At 33.0% G+C, this 23,882-nt stretch overlaps 2 protein-coding genes across 2 annotated transcripts; one reads left to right on the forward strand and one right to left on the reverse strand.

Annotated features, from left to right (window-relative positions):
• The first annotated feature begins 527 nt into the window (after positions 1-527).
• Positions 528-7,159, forward strand: LOC132735556 (ligand of Numb protein X 2-like). Its single transcript, XM_060722509.1, has 2 exons — positions 528-1,153; positions 3,358-7,159. Exons 1-2 carry the CDS (start codon positions 761-763, stop codon positions 3,643-3,645), a joined length of 681 nt encoding a protein of 226 aa, XP_060578492.1. The 5' UTR covers positions 528-760; the 3' UTR covers positions 3,646-7,159.
• Positions 7,160-9,559: 2,400 nt separating this feature from the next.
• Positions 9,560-22,222, reverse strand: LOC132735553 (cytosol aminopeptidase-like). The gene is made up of 13 exons (XM_060722506.1): positions 22,110-22,222; positions 20,715-20,836; positions 19,291-19,451; positions 18,824-18,892; positions 16,114-16,225; positions 15,287-15,451; positions 14,457-14,615; positions 13,360-13,484; positions 12,333-12,524; positions 12,037-12,116; positions 11,456-11,605; positions 10,520-10,613; positions 9,560-9,960 (listed from the first exon to the last, which is right to left on the reverse strand). Exons 1-13 carry the CDS (start codon positions 22,203-22,205, stop codon positions 9,905-9,907), a joined length of 1,581 nt encoding a protein of 526 aa, XP_060578489.1. The 5' UTR covers positions 22,206-22,222; the 3' UTR covers positions 9,560-9,904.
• Between the last annotated feature and the right edge of the window lie 1,660 nt (positions 22,223-23,882).

Genomic DNA, 23,882 nt, shown 5'->3' on the forward strand with positions numbered 1-23,882 from the left:
GATTAATTATAAGAAAAACGTTTCTAATGATATTTCCAAAGATATTTCTTATAGAAAATAGTTTTAAATAAAAGAAATCTACCTTATAAAAGAAGTAAATATAGGCCTGCTTTAACTATTGGTATTTCACTACGATTTCAAACGATTTGAAAGCAAATACACGTGTGAAATATAATGAAAATGACAGGGACGTAATTTTTTTTAATTTTTGGGTTAAATAATGAAATTTTACACTTATATTTAGATCCATGACCAAGATCTGGGTGACTTCATATACTCTTAAGTTACCTTTAGACATACGAACATTGTCAAGCAACGGGTTCTTGTCCGGAAAGAAAAGAACATTTTGAAGTGCTAAATACATCCATACAAATTTTGAATTGATATACATTGTACATAATTAACAATGTATAGGTGTCGCCGGTCAATAACTGTCGGTAATTTTGCAATTACAGCTCAAATTGATTATCAAAGAGGTAGCTATACGATATTTCTTGTTTTCCGCACCACGCACGCAACCTGATATTGATGTTTTACGCCTCACCTATGTTTTATACAATTTGTGATACGTGCGGATCAATAACGGAATCATTTTAATTTTTGCGGCCATATTTCTCTAGCAGTGGCATTCAAATTTCAGGTGTTTCCGGTTTGAAATATATGTAAAAGACATACGGGTATATAAAATTATTTTGTTAAGGATATATGGTATGGTACAAAGATTGTGTAGCTGTGGACTGTTCTTCATCAGGCATTGACAATGGTTTTGTGGTCCTCAAATTTATTTCCTGATCATGGGAGTAATTCATCTTCGGAGATCTCCATTAAGCAGACGACAAAAGGTGCGGTGAATATTATGGACACATTGAAATGTTACGTGTGTGGTCATTTTTACGTAAAACCAAGGATATTGCCGTGTGGACATTCATATTGTGAAAAGTGCGTTTCCGGTCTGAGAGAGAGTGCTTTACAGGAGTTTAATAAATCACGTGACCGTAATTCTCACAGACGCGGGGATTCTGGGTTCTTCACGTGCCCCTGGCCAAACTGTCACTACTCCATGCGGATAATGAATGTTTCCAGATGGACACTGAAGAACAAAGCCTTGTCGAGGGCAGTTGCTGAGGCTAAAAGGCTAGAAAAGGAGAGACAGGTATTTCTTTTCTGATATCACGTAGGCTCATTATTAAGTAAAACGCTGTTGAAAGCTATTGCAAACCAAATAGAATGCCAAAACTGTGCGAGGATTGCCACTTTAAGATACATGTAATAGATCTGTATCGATATTATATAATCGGTTGACACTTCAGTTCAAGTAAAATATCATTGAAATATATTGAAAGAAGCGAATAAATATTTATCACAAGGTATTGATTGTTTAAAAAAAAAAACAATTTTCTTTATACAGCACATGTTAGGTGGTGAATTGCCCTTTTCAGTGGTGGCTTCCGTGTTTATAATATTATGTCATGGAAAGTGTAATTTCATATCAAAATACAGTGAAATATGTTAAATAGCCCCACATGCTCGTTTTTAAAGCATTAGACATGATTTATATACAATGTGATTCTTTACAAGAAGACTCAATATAGTCAAAATACATTGACATTGACTTTACTTGACTTGACATGAAGACTCAATATAGAATTCTAGCAGTATATCGCAATAGTAAATACTGAAAATATGTTGACTTAAAATAACAATTGTGAAACTACTACATAGTAGTCAACCATTAAAAACAACATTAAATTCTAAATTTTAGAATACTTTTTTTAATTACATACAAAACAGTCTGAGTGACATGTACATTTATCATATATAATATCTTGGAATAGATAATGTTGCCATGTATACGATACTACATCGGCTCGGTTATAGATACGGAAATGAAAAATATGTCAATTAAGTAAAAACGGTATAAACATGTATATATTTTTTCAAAGATACGATAAATACACAAATGTAGATTCTTTAATTCAAAGTCAGCTGTAGGATTTGATACATGTTTATTGGGAGAAAAAACAAGAAACAATCCTTCCTTTTACGAACTAAATAAGTTCACAATTCACGCATGCAATAGATGTTACTTTACATTGATTGTCCATGACTGAAGTTTGTTACAATTAAATACTAGGAGCCAATAGCTTTTATCTCCTAATTTAAGCAAATTTGTGCAATGTTGTTGACATTTAATAGTACCTTGGGGTATAGTTAGGACATGAAATAAACAAGAGGTATAGCTGGAACATCATTCTATACGGCGTATGTTCATAGGAACTAGAGTAATATTGGTTGCATTCACAAAATTAACATATGAGTCGCGTCATGACAAAACCAACATAGTGCATTTGCGACCAGCATGGATCCAGGCCAGCCTGCGCATCCGCGCAGTCTGATCAGCATCAATGCTGTTCGCTTACCAACCCTATTGCAGGTAGAGAAATTGATAGCGAACAGCATGGATCCTGATCAGACTGCGCGGATGCGCAGGTTGGTTTGGATCCATGCTGGTCGCAAACGCACTATGTTGGTTTTGTCGTGACGCGGCTCATATGTCTCCGAAGAGTATCAAAGTCACGTCACGTGGCGATTCTTTAGAAAACAGGCGTAAGATGGCCAAATATTACTAATACCATCTATACAATTGTCTGGATTTGTATGAAGGCCTGGATTGAACTACTGTTCATGTTGACCAACAGCTTCCTAACATGAGATTTATATTCAGAGCGGAGGTCCTAAACGTTATTATGTTACATCGTAAGAAAAGTCTCCCAGGTTCAGCATTGAATTGCATTATACTTGTAATATATTTGATGTCCTGTAATAACGCATAAGCCATGTCGAGCCGTATACGATTTTCCATAAAAATGAAAGATTGTGGAATTATATTTAAAATTATAATTTAACAAATACATGTAGATAGGAATTGCTTTCATGAATTATTCATAACCATAAAATTGAAACAGGTCCATAGCTTCCAAAAACTTAAGGATCAATATGGCGTAAATTAAATTAAGGCATTTCTAACTGGGCACGAAAAGTAGTACCATATTTGCAAGCGCTACGATAATCATGATAGGACTATTTACAAAACCATATTTACAAGGTTCAAGGTTATTTTGAAGGTTGAAGGTTAAAAGTATTTCAACGGTCGTTTTATAAGTCAGTGTGCTTAACCATTATCGTTGCCATTATTTGCTGGCTTATGTGTTAGCCACACAAACTTTTTTAAACGCATATAAATACTTATAATTATTGGCGTAAATGTTTTTTTTTTATCAGATCTTTTTTTTTATTTATTATATTACATGTATTTAGCTCAAAACACCTTACATTATGATTTAATTCATATTTCAGACTGTCAGCACTCAAACGGAAATAGACTCTTCTCGGGTGATCATCTCCTTGCCGGCCAAACTCTTTAAAGCGACTGGAAATGGAGCTTCTCTGAAGAATGGCATAGTGCCTACTTCCCCGACGGCAACCGTCGTCCGTAATATGTTACAAAATATTGTCACTACAGAAATTGTGGATGTTCAGCACTGTCAGCCTCCAAGTGATAAGCCCGACGGGACAAATTCCTGGCGGTCATACGTTTTTGTCGCCGGAATGACGTTGTTAGATCAAGTGCTTAAAATGTCGTGATTTAAATAACAGACTACATGTACTTGATTAAGCCATGGCGCCAATATTTTTCTCAAAATGTCCATGAAACTTTCAACGTCGTTATGGTAACTTCATAAATAATGTTTAATCGAACACTATAATGTCATTTAAAGCTGATGTTACACAATTACGGAAATAATTGATCGAGAATTGTTATGTTTATAAAGAAAAATGGAAGAACAATTCTAATGCAGACGATACTTTCCAAGCAGACGATAATATTATGGACATCCGGGTATTTCTCCCAAAGACCCTATGTCCACAGCAGTTTCGTATTCCCATAAATCCATAAAAAATATTACATTATTAATACAAAACTAACTCAATAATATCATGTTGAAAGCCATACTTTGATTATTTTCATGTTTCGCAGTCAAAGTTTGCTTTACAACAATACATCGCACTAAATAAGTTTGGTTGACATTTACATGTACATGTGAATCCGGGCACAACGAAGCATTGTTACATTAGCTACATGGAGCTAGCATGCAATGAAGCATACCTTTTGTCAAAGAGCGTGCTGTATTGAAGTCTTAGAACCTGACTAATGTAATAGAAACAGCGTTCATTTTCGTAAAATGGCACCAACTGCGCATTATAAATAAAGTGTATTCAAACATTAGTTCACTGAAACGTCGTTTTCAGAGACTTTTTTTGCTATAAAAAGCTCCGTGGTCGTTTCCAAGAAATCTAACCGGAAATCACATGACACTGTCGGCTGCTGCAACAACGGATACATACAAAGGGACAAACAATACATTGTATAATCTTAAAACAAGATATTGATCTAAATTTCTGCATGTAACTGTACAACTAGACAATTTGTATGAAATTATATCAACATGCCCGCTGTTAATTCTAAATTTTGTTTCTCTAATTTCAAATGAGAAATAATAGACAGTGTGAAGAGTGTTAAGAAATAACAGACATTGTCGCAGAATAGATTTCCAGGAAAATCTACATGTAAGTGTCAACATAACTTAGTGCTTTTCAAAGCTGTATATTTTCATAATTATATTGTAATGGTTCCGTGCAACACGTACTGTAGTAACTACAGTCGTATAGATACAACAGTGTTGTACAGAAACCGTCATTTTCTTTTGTTGTTATTTTGTTTTGTTTTTGAAAATGTACACAAATTTGAAAGCAATCACTATTGAGTGGTATTAATTAAAAAAATAATTAATGCTCGATGCACATACAAGAACAAAGAGTGTTTAAATCACCATTATTTCACTTCCAGTACTGAAATATCTTGTACAACTATGTGTATTAATCTTGATGTAATATTTGATGATATGCTGAAATTAACAGAACAGTTCTCTTCTGCACAATTATACAGTTTGAACTAAAACAAACAAACAAGAACTTGGTAATAGAACAGAATAGAACAAAACTATCTGAATATTTATGGAAATATTAATACAGCTTAAAATATTATAGACTAACTGACCCATGCACATGTATCTTTCATTGTATTTGTATATGTAAAGGTCTTTCTGCTAAGAACTGCAGAATCTACCCCACACGACCAGTGCAGAACAGGTAAAAGGCTTATTAGCAGTCCTTGGGAAAGTTCTTCAAAAATGAGTAAAATAACATACAGACTAAATGATGCAAATGTATCATATATAATTTAGTCGAAACTGACACCTGACTGGAACTTTAGAATAGTAAATCAATGAAGCAGTACCTATATATGTGACAATGGTTCATCTCCCCTGATCAGTATAATTGGAACCATGTTTTATCTCCCTTTGATGAGCATGAGAACTGGATAGAGCATTGGAATAATTACAATTTATAGGGTAACATCAACTATTACTTGTACATGTAATTTTACACCAAGAAAAGCAATATACATGTGCTACTATTTATAGAAGTTGTTTTCTCTAAGATTACCCTAGAATATGTATTTAATTTGAACTTAAATTGACTTTGGAGGTTTGTTTTAATATAATTTTATGTTGTGTTCATTTGTATATGTAAATGAGCAATTACAATGCACCTTATCCCTTCACACACCCCTAGATAACTTGATATCTAAATAAATAATGATAATAGTTTGTAAACCGCAGTTTTCCTTTAAATTGATTCCTCTTAGTCATAAGTAATGAATTGATATAGAACATGATTTATAAAAATAGTAAAAATAATGAAACTATTCAGGTTTAAAGAGAAGGAAAAACAATATATTTAACTACTTATATGTGTAAAATAGAAAGTTGTTGACACAGGAGACAGCTGTGTGAAACAATCAATGTTACATAAAGTTGTAAGACAAATATTGGGTCCCCAGACATAGACAACAGATGTTCCATAAATACAATGAAAAATTCCTGCCGTCACTTTGCAGGCAGTTTTGTCAAGTGTTAAAATATGTTTAAAAAAATGTTTTAAAGCTGCTCGCCTAGAAAAGTTAAAAAAAACTAATTGTAAGAAAAATATATCTGTATTAAAGAAAATGCATAAATATTCACGATCTATGTAATACATGAGTTCAAGCACTGCCAGGGGCAAGCTGTTGTTTCCTTGCACAAGAGTTTTTACAATAATTGCTTGGTAATGATTGTAATACTGATGCTGGGAACGGATTCAAGTGTGTTCCCAGAAGGTAATAGCTTCAAACACAATCAAACTTTACTAAATTAATTCAAAATAAAACTTAAACTAAAAGACACCTTGCAAATATTACAGAATTTACTATTTTTAAACCACCATATTTCAACATTTGATACTACCAGAGCAAAGATTATATCCGAACATTTTGACATGTTATAGGTTATATATGACGGCAGTAATTGCCATAGGCTAGGTAATATTGTTTCTTTGTACAACTGAAAACAACATTTAAAAACAAGAGAATTTTATATTTTTTTAATAAAAATTAAACATGAATCTGGAGGCATGCTCCTTTAAAATTTAGAACTGAGCAATAATTCAAAATCTAAACCAAATTCTTTTTTTTTTTAAGGCTCTGGCGGCATGCTCCTTTAAAATCTAGAGCTGAACAATAATTTAAAATCTAAACCAATTCTTCTTTTTTTCAAAAAAGGCATGCTCATCATTATTATAAAATATCAATAATATTAATAAGTAATCATAATGAGCTTACAATCTGACATGTATCACCAAGAACTGAATTTGAAGAATACTACAATAAATACCTTATATAAAAAAAAAGTTAATATGCTATAATATCTTACAATACTGAAAGAAATATGTACTTATTGACAAAAATACAAATTAAAATAATGAACATTAACATGGAGCAACAAGGAAGTAACCTATCATCTTTCAAAACCAGAGTTATGTCCCTTTAAAACTATTTGACTAGATTAACCATGTAAATGTTTTCTATTTTTGGATTTATAGTGTATGTGTGTTGTTTTATGAAATCTGTCACTGAATGTCTGAAATCTGTGATATTGTTACCCTTGTTACTACTTTAGATGCTTTAATTAGATAGAAATAAATGTTTCTGTTAGAAAAAGTTTCTGTTTTCTTTTATGTCATTTAGCCACAGATATAAATATATATATATATATGTACATCTATATTGAGCTCCATGATTTAGCCTGTTTCAACCTTTACCCTGCTTGCGTTATACCATAGAGTTGTCACCCTTGAATTTGTAACCATTATACCACAGAGTTGTCACACTTGAATTTGGAACCGTTATACCACAGAGTTGTTACCCTTGAATTTGGAACAATTATACCACAGAGTTGTCACCCTTGAATTTGGAATCGTTATACCAGAGTTGTCACCCTTGAATTTGGAATCGTTATACCACAGAGTTTTCACCCTTGAATTTGGAATCGTTATACCACAGAGTTTTCACCCTTGAATTTGGAATCGTTATACCACAGAGTTTTCACCCTTGAATTTGGAATCGTTATACCACAGAGTTTTCACCCTTGAAATTGGAATTGTCTTTTAAAAGTGTTACTAGTATTTCAGTACTATAATATCAAAATATGAAAAAAATAATTGGCATTATCTATTATTTATTCAGGGATTTTATTATCAAAATACAAAGTGTTATAACACCAGTGCAATATTGTTTTTATTCAATGGCTTTATCACATAAACCGCGGCGCAGGAGTGTAATAAAGCTATTTAATAAAAACGATATAACAATTGTCATTAGTGTATTCTAACACGACCCGCATTTTTCCCTATTGAACATAGAAGAACCGAAAGTGTGTGTTATTGTGCAATAGAGTCACTGTTTGACGTTCTACATTTAGACATGTGACGTAATCATTATACATGTGACGTAACCACTATAAAATCCCACGCGCTGACAATAAGTACGGAAACAAATCAGGTGCAATTTTGCTTAATACCAGGTACGGCTGCATTTATTTGTTTATGTTGTGTTAGAATCGAAATAATATACCCAAATCGGTGATTTTATCGCTTGATAACATCACTGTTTGTCGTTCGGATGCGCATCATTATATCACTCGGGCTACACCCTCGTGATATAATTCCTCGCATCCGAACTCCAAACAGTGATGTTATTGAGCGATAAAATCACAGTTTGGGATATATTATTTCTTAAATAACACTTTGACGTGACATCATTTGTGCTATATATAAACATACCGTTAAAGCGCGCTGTTAGCGTTACACTTTAGCATGTCAATGAGTAATGTCTTTTTTTTACACTTTACAGTTTTATTTTGTATATGTGATAAATAGAATATTAAATTCGCTCAATTTACTTAACTTGTCAAATAAAACAGTATTATGCTCGCCAGAGGCTCCCATAATATGATTTTATTCTACTTGTTCAATAACTTTAGTATCAAACCTACACACTCAATCAATATCTTCTATTTATGATTCAAAACCTTTCAACTACACAATGCACTCAAAATTTATACCTATTTTCTAAATATATAAACCCAACAGATCACACAGATAAACATACAGACAGACAGCACTATATTTATACTGCCAGAATGAACTTTCTGCACTAGAACTTGCAAGTTTTACTTCAAATGGCAAAAAAACCTATATTATTCTGTCACTAATAAGAAGAATACTTAGGAAAAAAGGTATCAATTTTGAGTGCATTGTTGTAGAATTATCCATGGTTCAACACTTTCTAACACGCTTCATCAACAACAAATTCTTACACGCCACATGCATCTAACATGCTTATTAAAAAAGAGAATTTGTAAAAATATGTTGCACTACATTGAGCGTAGAAGTAATTTTCCCTGACAACATTTGGTTTATTGACGTCAATTCTGACATCATATGACATGTAAGCATTCCTTTCTCATGCTGTGCATATATCTTGTAATACATGTAAATGCACTTAATTGTCCTATCTATTTGATAGGGGAATAGTGTGAATCATGATAGAATTGTTTATATTGTGAAGAGGATCACATCAAAAGAAAATATTGAAATAATGGTATTATTTCCTATGAAACAGAACAGCACATGCATGGCATCATAGCTAACACCTACTTAAAGCTGCATGCTTCCAGTTGAGTCAAAATATTTCAATAAAATCAAATAAGAGAAATATTTACTATGATTTTAGGAAAAATAAAATGATTTAAGATTTATTTTACATGTTATGTGCGGTTAATGACTGATTTTTCAGTATTTACAACTATATTTCTACTGCGTTACTAATGCAGTAAGGGCTATTTTTGCTCATTTTAACCTCTTTTTGGTAATTTTACGTGTGTTGTAACTTTGTAAGTGCCATTGATAATGTGAAAATTGCTTCCTTTTGGTTATTTCACAATATCATACATTCAAATAGATTTTCAAAATTTTCATGAAAATTAGCATGAATCTGGAGGCGTGCTGCTAATAAACAGCTTGAAATATCAAATTTGGAACTTAGAATAGCAAGAGAATACATTTTTAGTGAAAATTATTTTATTTTCAGACTATTATGATTCACAGTATCAACAATTGTAAAATTACAAATCTCCTATAAAAAATTTTATCATACGGGTATGACAACAAGCTGATTGTACAGTTTTTTTTTTAAATCCGAGTATAAATGAATAAAGTTTCACCAAAGTATCGTTTGCAGCTTTACCCTCGTCAACATGTTTCTTGTTCATAAGCCAAGCCCTGGCTGCCATTATTTATCCTTTGACTCTCGACTTATGTTGAATATCGCAACCTCTTCATGAAGTTTGAATATCTCACTTTTTAAACAGTATCCAGATGTTATTTCTTTCAGTAATCATAAATATCACTCTGCTTTGCTGAGCATTTCAATAAATTCAACAATAGTCCTGGTGGGTCGACCTGTAAAATATCAACTAGTAATAATGTCATGCGTTTAAAACTATAAAGTTCTTTTGAAAGGTCAATAAAATCAAGTCAAGTGAATCGTATTAGTTAATGTATGTCAGCAGGTAAAACATACAACCATTCTATGTGAAAAATTTCATAAGAACTGAAGCTAAATAAATCTCTGCCGTCTAAAATTTCAGATTCGATAAATAGATTTAAACTAAGTAAACCAGATTTTCACGTAAGTTGCAAACTCTCCTGTCACATATAAGTATTTAAAATAATAAACAAAGCCAAGGTCAATTTGCTGAATTCTGAAACCTTCGCCTTTAAGGTTAAGTCAAGATCATATAAAAATATGTCAAAATGAAACTCACAGTATGTACGGTCTAAGTATAAAAGCTCTAGATTATAAAATGAAAATATTTTTCCTACATTAAAAAAGTTGTTCAGACAGTTTGATATAAGAGGACAACCTCAGCTCCCCACCCCCACCTCATTATCTCTATGGGCAATAAAATATCATGTGATTTCTTTGATGAATTAGAAATAAAGAAAGTCAGATCCATACCTGCCATCCCACTGTTAAGATAAGGTACTTCATCTTTGTTCGACATAACTCCAGCTATATCTAGATGCATCCAATTCTTGTTTGTAACAAACTCCTACAATTTTATATTAAATATCATCATATTACAAAATATGCATCACAATCTATCTATTTAAAGAAACAACTAACAGTAGGAACAATTTTGTTAAACATTTCAGATCTAGAGTTGATTAATTTTATATATTCTTAAAAACAGTGTATATGGGGCGTCCATTGTGGAGTGGTTAAGTTCGTTGACCTCAAACCACTTTCCCCTTACTGCTGAGGGTTCGAATCCCGACAGGCACTTTGGATTCTTTCATGTAAGGAAGCAATCGAGCTAGCTTACGGAATGTCAATGGTTCTCTTTAGGTGCCCGTTCGTGCCTGAAATAATGCATGGAAGTGCACCTGAGGTCTTGCTCAAACAGTATAGCTGGAATGTTGCCATATGACCTATACTGTGTCAGTGTGATGTAAAACCCAATCAAACAAACAACAAACAAACTAAATTGTACTGTGTTTTTACATGTTGATACAGACATATAGCAAAACACTAAACTAGAAGTAGATACAGATACAGTCATTTTATATGTTAAATCTAGACCTACACACCTTATAAGTGATCAGACTATCAGGTGAAAATATAATGTGCTATGCCAATGTACATAAAATAAATGAATCCCAAATTTCATCAATGATATATAATCTATATAATTCACTGCTGAGTGTTATTTGTTTCATATCATAACTTTTTTTTCTTCGCTTTTCTTAAATACGTGGAAAACATTACTCTATCATATTTACTGTTTGAGAAATGATTGTACATCAATTTGAAAAAGGCAATAAATGAAAATTCAATGAGATATATATATCTTGAGGCTTATCTGTTTAATCAACAGTTAAAGAATACTTTTACCTTTAAGAAAGCAGCGGCAGTACATGATCCCCCGGATCTAGAATGTTTCCCGATGTTGTTAACATCAGCTAGTTTACAGTCTGTCACTTGTTTTGTATAGTGATTAAATAAAGGCATTCTCCATACTCTGTCCCCAGTATTAGCACCTGCCTAGAAATACAATAAACTGACAGAAAATACATATAAACATATGTTTATTTGTGTAGAAATGGCCTAAAAACAAAATCTTTTTTCAGTATATTTTTGAAAAGAGCCTAAAAACAGACTCATCATTTTGTGTAGAAATTTTCTACAAACAAAAACTCATTTGTGTAGAAACTGTCTACAAACAGAAACATATTTGTGTAGAAACTGTCCACAAACTGAAATTTATTTGTATATAAACTGCATATAAAAAATAAGCATTTTTGTGAAGTACTTTCTAAAACAGAAACCTATTTGTTTTACAGTGTATAAATCATGTTCATTACATACATGTATCAAATTAGTGTCATCTCCAAAATTGTACATGTCTTATATGACATTTTAACCAGTAACAATAAACATCAAGAAATAACTACATATATTGACAAACTACTTACTTTCTGCAGTATATTCCAAGTGTCTGTTGACGTAGCATAAACCCCTGCGGCACCTGACCCCAGAGCAACGTCAATTGCTCCTGTTAAATAGAGTTTAACAAAATCATACAGTTAGAAATATTCGAGGATGTTATGTGTTTATTAGAAGAGCATATCTAAAAAATTTTTATTCCTTTAGTTGAGCAAGAAAAATTAGCACTGACTAAAATAAACTCCAATCAAGCTAAAAATATATCATTCAAACAGTCATATCTGTACCTTTTATCCTAAACAGAAAAATAAAAATTTCCACCAACCTGTTAAAGTAGCCATATCTAGAATGACTTGAGGATTGACAGTCTCGGCATAATTTAAAGCATCGGCTAGTATAAGACGACCCTCGGCATCTGTATTATCTATCTGTATAGTTTTACCATTTCTTGCCGTGACAACATCTCCCGGTTTAATTGCTCGACCACCAGGCATATTCTCACATAGAGGTATAAATGCTATAAATACACAAAAATTTAAATACATATACATATAATGGCACCTTAGTGCAGTAATGGATTGTCTTGTATCAAATTTAAATAAGAGTTAACTGGTTACTGCACTTAGATGACATTATATATTTCTAACAATTAAAGCACCTACGTCCTAAAGCACTAATTCTTCGTAAAGGCCAAAATTTCAAAACTGATTTAACCACAAGATTTGTCAGTTTCCAATCTGCTGGCTGCAAATTAATTTTTTAGACTACTTTTATTTTATTTCCAAAGTGGAGCTTTTTATATTCTCAAGGCAGAAAGATTACTTGACCAACTCTTTTAATTTTCACATTAATTTGTCAATCTAAAGAAAATACTAAATATATACACAACATGTTTGAACTGAAAACATGTCCAAATGTTTAAAACTTAATTAAAATAAAACAAAACATTTTGATTTTTAGTCATCAAACATGTCCTACAAGGTTATATTCTGATATAACTTCAGTCAGAACAGTTCTATTGTAACTTTAATAAGACGACTGGTGGCCATGTGATTTTGGTTTCTGTTGACAACCAAGAAATCATACATTCCAGCCATGCACTGGTCACACCCATATCTCCTTATATGGCACTAGAACTTGTAGGTTCCAGTCAAACTCTGGTCACATCTATATTTCCATACATGGCACTAGAACTCGTTATTTCTAGGAACAGAATGAGACTGGTTCAATTAGCTCTAAGCCTTCATCACAACTGAGCTAAAATAAAGTTCAAGATTTAACAAAACAATTTAGCTAAATCAGTTGCGTTTTAACAAAACAATTTCATTTGATATAACAGTAGATTTACTCACCATGTACATGTACTGGAAGATCTAACCGGTCTACGGAGTACAAGGTACCGACTGTACAAGCTGCTCCGCCCATATCTGCCCTCATCTGGTCCATACTGGCTGCAGGCTTGATGGAAATACCGCCTCTGTACAATAACATCAATTGAAGCTTTTATTTCACATTGGTAGATATTTTTCTTAATCTTGGGCAGTTGATCATGTATCATGTGCACAAATACCGCCCAAAAGTCTGTATTATTTACAAGTATGGACCGTAATGGCATTGCTGACTTGATACCAATATTATGTCATTGAATACGCAGTTGAAATTCAAGATGGTGTATGTTTGTTTGTTTGTTTCATTTTACGCCTTTTCCCAACAGTAAGATGGTGTATGATACTAGGGTTATTATACAAGTATCTTGATATATTTCTTGTATTTTACTCTCATGGCATTGACAACAATGACTCATACTTGTGAGATTCTAGCCTCTAATTTCAAATACAAAATAGATCTACTCTTATTTATTTGTATCACTAACAAATTTCTTCTTCTACATGACAAAGTAAATATTGTCAATAACATACACATGTATTTGATATGATAATCAAAATGTGCAATTTACAAACATACCATGTCTACTATTTGTAAAGGTAAGTTGAATCAAGACTATGAATGATACATTTCTATTATGTTATTTTATCAATTAAGGCTTGATATAACTATATTAAACACTAAAATAATCCAAATTTTATCAAAATTAACATCATCAAAATTTTATCCAAACTTACATTATCCAAATTTAATCTCAACTTATCCGAATCTAATCCAAACTTATATCATCAAAATATTATCCAAACCTTTATTATCAAAATTTTATCCAAACTTATCCAAATTTTATCCAAACTTATTATCCAAATTTCATCCAAAACTATATTATCCAAATTTCATTCAAACTTAAGTTATCCAAATGTTATCCAAACTTATATTATCAACATTTGATCCAAAATTATATTATCCAAATTTTATCCAAAATTATCTTATCAAAATTTTATCCCAACTTATGTTATCAACATTTTATCCAAACTTGTGTTATCCAAATTTCGTTCAAACTTACGTATCAAAAGTTACACCCTTGCCAACAACAGCAACGGGACTGGACATTTTATTGTCTGGATGTTTGTATTCTATATGCAGGAAGTAGGGAGCCTCACTCGAACCTTGTGACACCGCTAGGAATGCCTCCATCTTCTCACTCTGTATCCAAGACTTATCCCTTAATAAATACAAACATCTCTTAAAACAGAACAACTCCATATTAAACAATAAGGAAGCATGACTTTTGTTTATATATATACAATGTATGTAAACTTGTTATCTAAAAGTGAGAACTTTAGATTAAAAGATTGAATTAAGAGGCATATTATTTGCAGTGCATGGATACAGTCAAAAATGCTAGGCATACACATTCACATTTCAAAAGTAGTTTTCAAAAAGAACCTTTTACGGGGCTGGCTGGTAGGCAGGCAACAACTTTTGGTTTCCGCTCAATAACTTTAGTTTGTTATGGCCTATTGACACCAAACTTGGTTTGTAGGTAGCTTGTATCAACAGGCAGCTTGGGATTGCTACCCAGGTGTCTGTGATCAAGGTCAAGGTCACTGTTACTAAAATTAGAAATTTAGTTTCCGCTTAATAACTTGAGTTTGCTTTGGCCTATTGAAACCATACTTTGTGTATGGTAGCTTATATCAAGAGACAGCCAGGTGTGTGTGATCATTGTCTGGAATTTTGGCAACAAACGCCCTACATACATATAGCCCTTATTTTCAATACCAATTCAGAACTTACTTCCTTGCCAAAAATAAGATGCCTTTCTGTATCATTTTAGGAAATAAAGCAACTAATATAAATGCATTTACTTTCACATATATATTATTGTCTTACCGTACATGTATCGTAACATTTGATCTATTAGCAAATTTTTGTTGTACTGCCTCTACAAACAAGGCTGGTGTTAGTTTGTTCGATGGCATTTCCATTAGATGGCGGGCCCAATTCTGTCCTTCAGCCTTTATCCTTCCTCTTGTCCATGATTTCTTTGCACTAGAACTGAAAAACATAAAAGTAATGGATAAAAAGGTGGTATAAATTTTTTTTTGATGTTATTCATGACTGGGTGGTAAAAGACTACATGTATTGTTGTACACGGCAGATAGCCTAATAATCTACTTTTGATTTGAAATATCTTGTTTCTAGTGGTGGCTGGCCGAGTGTTTAACGTGTCAGTTTAGTCATTTAAGAATTGCTGGCCGTGTGGATTGGTTTATACAAATATATTTTAGTTCGATTGTGTTGGAAGCTATAAGCTTATTGAAACACTCTCGAATCCGTTCCTGGAACCAACCAGTACTAAGCAATGAATGTAAAGTTTCTTGCTCAAGGAAACAACGGCTTGCCCCTGACAGGGTTTGAACCCACGCGGTAAGCAATCCTTAGATTACTAGTCCGACGCGTTAACCACTCGGCCACGCCGCCGTGTGGATTCAAACCCCGTAAGAGGCAAGCTGTTGTTTCTAGAAAATTTTCACTCATTGCTAAGTACTAGTTGGTTCCAGGCATGGATAAGAGTGTTTCAATAAGCTTTTAGCTTGCAACACAATCAAACTAAAATAAATTAGTATTAATGAAAATAATATTTCATTTTTTGTGATAAAAAGTTGAAATTTAATTTGAATATAAACAGGAAAGATGATTATCTGGTTAACACATACCTTGCAGTAATATGGTCAACCAGGCAGGACAGTTTAACAGCCTTTTTCCTCTTTGTCTTATCTTTAAGTTCATCATACTCAAATAAACTTAAATATCCACCCTCTGCTGCAGCTGAAAATAAATACAATTATATGAATTTACAGGACTATTAATTTCCAATGATAAAATCTTTATGATAAATTGAAGAAGTTAAATAAACTTACATTATGCAAGCTTTTATCGAGGAAAGTGATTAGATAATGTGATAAATAACTAGCAAGGCCTTGAGAACACGAAAATATGCTTTTTTATCATTACATATAATTTCTTAATATTATGGTGGAAAATATATTTAAACATCAACCCCATCATAATGGGATCATTTGTACAAATAGGACCTGTAATATACATTTGTATCCAACTTTCTGAAATATGTTAACCTAATATACCGTCAGATAGATGATTGTAGGGCCAAAATGGAATTGGGGGTACTTTCTTTTATAATTTCTATTACTGAAATAGAGAGATATTGCCTCTCTTAAATTGGACATTCTGCTCATTTTGTTGTTGTCGAGTTAAGCTGAATTGGCTCCATATTTAACAAGAGGGCCATGGTGGCCCTGAAATCGCTCACCTGTATATAAGCCCCCGGGCGTGGCCAATTTTAACCCAGGGGTTTTTATTTACACAAACTTGGTAGACACCCATTTGAAGAGGTTTCATGATAAATATCTAAGCTCTTCTAGCTCTAAGAAGATTTTTTTAAGTTTTTAGTATACACATATAGGGAAAAACAATGACCCCCCCCCCTCTAAGTGGGGCCAATTTTGTCCCCAGGGCTTTTGTTTGAACAAACTTGGTAGACACTCACTAGAAGATAACTCATGCTTAATATCTTAACTCTAGCTCTTTGGTTTTTTTAACAGAAGCTTTTTAAGTTTTTACTATATACATACATGTATAAGGTAAATCAATGATCCCAGGGGCGGGGCCAATTTTAACCCCAGGGCCCTTATTTGAACAAAAATGGTAGACACCCATTAGAAGATGTTTCATGCTATATATTTTAGCTCTAGCTCTAAAGGTTTTTTAAAAGAAGATTTTTTAAGTTTTTACTATATATATAAAGGAAAAAACAATGACCCTCTGGTATGGGGCAGGCCAATTTTGACCCTAGGGCTTTTATTTGAATAAACTTAGTAGACACCCACGAGAGGATGCTTAATGCTTAATAGCTAAGCTCTAGCTATTTGGGTTTTTAAAAGAAGATTGTTTTAAGTTTTTACTACATACAAATAAGGAAATTCAATGACCCCCCCCCCCCCGGCGGGGCCAATTTTGACCCCAGGGTAAGGCTCCCACGTTTACAATTTTTTGTAAACGTTTACACGATAGCTAAGAACCGAAACGATACCGTTTAAACAGTGGTAGTTCTATGTACTATACACCGTGTATTTGAGTCGCCAAATGATGTCTTACTTTCTTTTTTAATGCATTTACAAATAAAGAATGTCCAGGGCTCGTCACGATTGAGTCAGCACACATTTTCTTCATTGTATCCCCATGCAAATTTTACCAATAATGTATTATGTCACGAGCACTTTTCGCCAGATAATGCTGTGTGGCGGATTGTAAACACCCATTTTCCGTTTTATACTCTGGAATAAACCACTAGAATTGATAAAATCAATGATAAAAGGCAATGATTAAGAAATTTTGTAAGACAATATCGTCATTTCGATTAAACAGTAAAAAATATCGTAAACGTTTACACATGTAAATCGAAACGAATCCGTTTAAACGTGTAATCGTGGGGGCCTTACCCCAGGGTATTCATTTGGTAGACACTGACTAGATGATGTTTCATGCCAAATATTTAAGCTCTAGCTCTTACGATTTTCTAAAAGAAGATATTTTAAGTTTTTTCTTTTGGTTGCCATGGCAACAAGAGTTCTGCTTGGAATTAAATTCTTTGAACAATTTTTAAAGTTGACTACCAAAGAAACATTTCTCTGAAGTATGGATGAAATTGGCTTTGCAGTTTATGAGGAGATGTCATTTAAAGTCGGACGCCGGACGAAAAGCGATCACAAAAGCTCACCATGTCACTTTGTGTCAGGTGAGCTAAAAATGATGACTACTATAATGTTCATTGAACAATAATCGATAATGAACAAATTGTTTTGAATAAAGTATAACAACTACCAAAAATATAAAAAAGAGATTGCCCCATTCTTTTCATCACTTGGACGTTAACGATACAGTCTGATTGATACATATAGAATTTTTTGAAGAGTCACATGGTTTATTTATTATACACATGAACAAGACTATGAACTTGATGGCAATTATGGAATTTTGAAAAATCTAAAGTTATTTTGACCTTCACCTGTACAACCACTACTTACACTTGGATGGACATAATGTCACTTTAAGCTACATGGATATGGATATACACTTGCTACCCTGACAATGTCGCCTAAGGGGAGCGGTGGCCTAGCGGTTAAGGTATCTCTCTCTCAACCCAGATATCATGGGTTTGAGCCCTAATCGGGTCACAACCATGTTTCTTCATATGACAACAGGACAACAGTACTGGTTGGTTCCAGGAAGTGGACTGGAAAGTGATTAATATAAGTTGCAAGAACTTGTTTTGCAATCAAGCTTAAATAAATATGTTTAAACTAAACTGATATCCTGGCATTGATTCATCATATATAGCCAATATACCTTCAGCATTTCCACAAGGATCAACGTCAACCTCTGTTTCTCCAATACTTCTTAATGTCTTTACACCACCTGTCAAATATCATATCTTTCTATAAATAACACACATGAAATTATTATAATCAAGCATGAAAAAAAAACTTGTGATCATTTATTGTTGAAACTAAATACTTCTCCTGAATAGTAGTATGGAAAAAAGTAATTCAAAGTCAGTGAACCACTCAGCCAAGTACTCAATGACCTTTAAACTGCTGGAAAAGATATTATTTAGTCTTTGTCATCCGTGCTGTCTGACCAGGCTCTGTCATGTTAGCCGACTAACTTCATCTCCATCTTTATATCCACAAAATTGATAACAGACAGTTCCAAAAATCAAATCCAGACAAGTACATTCAAGAAATTCAGTAAGTTACAGCTTTAATTAGCAGGTTATTTTGGCTTTAAAAGAAATACAAAAGTGGATCACTCACTTGCCACTGCTGCTCTGATATTTTCAGAACCCTCGTCAAAGCCTTCAGCCTCATTGAAGCTGGCTCCCTTCTCACCTATGCAGCATAAGGCAACACTTTCATAGCCAGGAACCACATCGTACAACACTCGGCATCCTCCTTTCTTCAAATCTCTGCTAACACTAAAAATATTCACATAGACATTTATCAGAATCTGATTTATACATCAACGACATAGGTCAGTGCTTTATACATATGATTACTAAATCTGACACAATCTTTACATGTACATGTATATTGTAGTAGATAATGAAATTAATATTTGCTTATAAAATTAATTGAGGGTGCAGTTCTATAAAGGTTGAACACAAGGATTATAAAAATTATGACCAGAAAAATGGTAAACTCCAGGAATAATCATTGCAGTCTTTAACCAAGTCTTCAATTTTCATGTAATTTTGCTGTTTTTAATGCTTCGGAGGATCACTTTTTAGTAGGGATGGCAACGAGTAACTGGTTAACCGAGTACTCGATCGAACGTCCGAATATCGGTTAACAAAATTGATATTCGATTACTCGGAAAAAATATATAACTTATATTTTTTTACCATTAAGAAAAATTGGTGTGTCCAATTAGTTCAGAAATTCGGAGATATGCATGTATCTTCATTAAATACCTGTTAAATGTAATCAAAACATCCTTGCAGAGGTGCGAAAATGATAGGCGATCAACGGTTGACACGCGCACCTGTGTCGCTTATGTCATCCAGCTCTTATGATATTCAGTAACAGTTTGTAGCGGAAGTAACTATTTTGAAAATAACAAAAGGCCGATAAGGATAACTAGTATTTAGACACATTTTTAAACTTTGTTGCCGCCGATCAGTCTATATTATTTCAAGATGCTATTGCATTCATTAAAACGTTGTAAAATATGATGTTGTTTAATTTGTCTCCCGTGCAGTCCTATTTATAGTTACGAATTCTATTAATTTAAATAGAAAACGAAAGTAGCATGCGGACGGTGTTGATATTATGAGATCATTGGAAATCATCCGAGTAACCGAGTACTCGATCGGAAAAATGACCGAGTACTCGAGTATTGATTTTTGTATTCGTTGCCATCCCTACTTTTTAGCAGATATTAATAAGGGTTATGTATGATACTTAATGTAACCAGAGTATATTAGATTAACTCCTGCAGGTATAATGCCATAAAAACTACTTGAGAGTGATCAGCCAATGCTGCCAGTGACCAGTATAGAGCCAGGCCAGCCTTTACTTCCATGCAGTCTGACCAGGCTCTAAACTGTTGGTAGCTCAATTTAAGTACTTTAATATTGAATTACCTTAAACTTTGAAAGGACTGTTGTAAATTCATAGCAGAGAAAATTAAACAGATTAATCAGATTAAGAGGTAGCCAATAACTATGAAATTGTCTTACACTTTGAGCAGACCTGAGATCTTCTTGGAAGACTTATCATCAAAAAATTGTGTACTCTTATCCAATATAAGGTCCCCATCCTTTTCTTTTGCCTGGTAAACACCTAAGACAGCACCTTTGTTCTGTAAGCAGATATAATACATGTACTCTGACAACATGTACAATCAACTTCTGTATCTCTTATTTTGCAACAATTCAAAACAAGCACATGGGATTCAGTTTATCCTGGACCCAGCAGCTGGGTTAAAATACCAGCAACCATGCTTCTTGTAGTTCTAGCTGTTGTTGACTGATAGTGGTACTTATATATCAACCTGCTAAAAGAAATGACCAAGCTTTTTTCAAACATAATGGTACCCTTGAGAGCACTACATTTGACTTGTACCTTAAATGAATATGTTAATGATACATTTTTTTTCTTGACACGTATCATCAGTTTTTACCTCAAATCCTTTAATTTAGTATCAACTTCAAAACTAAGCAAACAATTTGGAATTTATATAAGATGATATCTATATGGTGGCACTGAGTTGACATGTGAGTGTTTTTGTACACAATATATTATGTTATGTGCACGAGTTACTAAGTCATGTTTGTTTGTTTGTTTTGGGTTTTACGTCACATCGACACAGTATAGGTCATATCGCGACGTTCCAGCTTTACTGGTGGAGGAAGACCTCAGGTGCCCTTCCGTGCATTATTTCAGGCACAAACGGGTACCTGAGTAGAACCACTGACGTTCCGTAAGCTAGCTGGATAGCTTCCTCACATGAAAGAATCCAAAGTCCCTGTCGGGATTCGAACCCACAGCGGTGAGGGGCAAGTGGTTTGAAGTAACTACTAAGTCGTGTGCACGAGTTATTAAGTCGTGTGCAGATGAAAATTAAGTGGTGCATACAAGATACTATGCCCTGTGCACGAGTTACTAAGTAACGTGTACAAGATAATTAAGCGGTGGGCATGAGTTACTATGTCCTGCACACAAGTTACTAAGTGGTGCACATTACTTTCTAAGTTGTGCGCAACACTTAATAATCTCGTGCGCATGAGATACTAGATCTTATGCCGTGCACACAAGATCAATAAAAACGGAGTCGTCACCTCTGTGACACCGTAGATCTAACCACTATTTCCTAAGAATGATATACTCATACCCACTCAAACAGTGTTGTTTTTTTTTAAAACTTATAAGTCCTTATAACATTCAAAATTGATATAAAGCTATAGATTAAAGACGACTTTAATTCTAATACACGTATTAAAGCCGTGCAGTGAACATTATCCGGAAATTGGTTCTGTCTAGAATCTGGTACAGTACATATAAACGTTAATTTACTAATTTAAGTTTTAATTCATACAATTGGTATCATGTAACTTACTAAAACTTAAACTTACAAGAATATTGTGAGTAGAAAAACGGCTGTGCTGGCATATTGTACTTAAAACAGGCTTATGAATCTTGCGGCCAATGACTTTCATGGAAGCTGCCATCTTGGAAATAAGAGCCATGTTCGGACCAGATTTTTTGGTCATTTCGGACCAGATTTTGGAACATTTCGGACCATGTGATGGTCATTTCGGACCATGATGGAGTCACTTCGGACCAGCACATATATTCCTTTTTATATGTAATTATTTAATTTTACCCATGAAATATGGTGTTATATCAGTCAAATATATTTCATATTTTTTAAGAATAAATATGAAATATAAATATGAAAATAGGCTCATATTTATTTTAAGGGACTTCTTTCGCCATTTTGTTTGAAAAATCTGATAAACACAACACGACTTTTTGTTGAATTTTGCTTTAAAAAAAATCTAGAATGATAGAAAATGGTCTAACTAAGAAAATCAATCCGAACACCAATATCTTTAATTCAGTTATTAACAATAGTAAGCAATAGGATTTGTAACCATTTTTCTTTGATAATGAAATTAAATAAAAAGGTTATTTTTTCGTTTTTGCGTGAAATATGGTATATATTTTCACTCAACATGATAAAATGCCACATATTTTCACTCGCCGTCCCGGCTCGTGAAAATATGTCGCATTTTATCATGTTTCGTGAAAATATATTCCATATTTCACTCAAACGAAAAAATATCCTCTTATTATTTGTTATTTCAGGATGTATTTAATATATTTTCTAATAATAAATGCAACAAATATTTGACATTGTTATATTTTATGATATTCAAAATGCATGCAGTAATGACCTGTCCGACGAGATTTTTCACATTTTCTGACAAGCTTTTATTACCAATTCAATTATTGACAATTTTTTAATATTGAATTTTATTTAAAAAACAATAATATAATACCTTTAGAACTATATTGGTAAGCGTAGGATATATGTATGCGAATGTCCTTCATACAAAATAAAGAGATAATGATACGCTATGTTTAATATCTAAAGAATTGAAATTGATATACGTACCTGTTTAATCAACTATTTGATAATATGTACAATAATTACACACACGTAGAATATGCTAGTTAAAGTCAATTTTAACCAAATTAAATCGTGTCCTAGCAGGTATTAAAGAACAATGACATCCTTGTCAATGCAGTTTTTCACATGTTTTAATTGCTCAATAGAACTCGTTTAAGTTATGTTTCACTCAATTAAAGAAGCATATGTATGCAATTTTCACCTAATTTGACAACAAATATTTAAATTGATTGGATTTGATTGGAATGCGATTAAAGTACAGTTTAAATTAACAATAAACAAACTGATTATAATTGTAAAAAAAATGATGTCCAGACTGCAATATAAAAATGTCTTTTTAGTATATACTTTATAATAATTTTTTTGCAAACGTGTATTAAAACTTTTTTTTTTTTAATTTTCTTCATTTAAGTGCAAAATATATTAAATCTAAATCGGGATAGGTGTTAAATCGTTCCACAGTGTCTCATACATTCTAAAGTTACACTTTAGTTTATAGAATAATTGATGCATAACATATAAAAAAATATTTATTCTGGTCCGAAACGTCCAAAATAATGGTACAAAGTGTCTCACACATGATCCCAAATGTCCAACACATGGTCCGAAATGTCCAAAACAATGGTCCGAAGTGTCTAACGCATGATCCGAAATGTCCAACACATGGTCCGAAATGTCCAAAAATCTGGTCCGAAATGTCCCTAAATATGGT

This window comes from Ruditapes philippinarum, unplaced genomic scaffold (genome assembly GCF_026571515.1).
Source record: "Ruditapes philippinarum isolate M1 unplaced genomic scaffold, ASM2657151v2 ctg2534_1_1_1_1, whole genome shotgun sequence".
Taxonomy (NCBI): Eukaryota; Metazoa; Mollusca; class Bivalvia; order Venerida; family Veneridae; genus Ruditapes; species Ruditapes philippinarum.

Excerpts from the sequence above, each read along its gene's own strand:
- LOC132735556 (XM_060722509.1), top strand. The coding sequence starts at position 761 with ATGGTTTTGTGGTCCTCAAATTTATTTCCTGATCATGGGAGTAATTCA. Across the intron at positions 1,154-3,357 it reads GGCTAGAAAAGGAGAGACAG|ACTGTCAGCACTCAAACGGA; the intron begins GTATTTCTTTTC and ends TTCATATTTCAG.
- LOC132735553 (XM_060722506.1), bottom strand. The coding sequence starts at position 22,205 with ATGGCAGCTTCCATGAAAGTCATTGGCCGCAAGATTCATAAGCCTGTT. Across the intron at positions 12,525-13,359 it reads TCTTCCAGTACATGTACATG|CATTTATACCTCTATGTGAG; the intron begins GTGAGTAAATCT and ends GTGTATTTATAG. Across the intron at positions 11,606-12,036 it reads CTTGGAATATACTGCAGAAA|GCAGGTGCTAATACTGGGGA; the intron begins GTAAGTAGTTTG and ends TTGTATTTCTAG.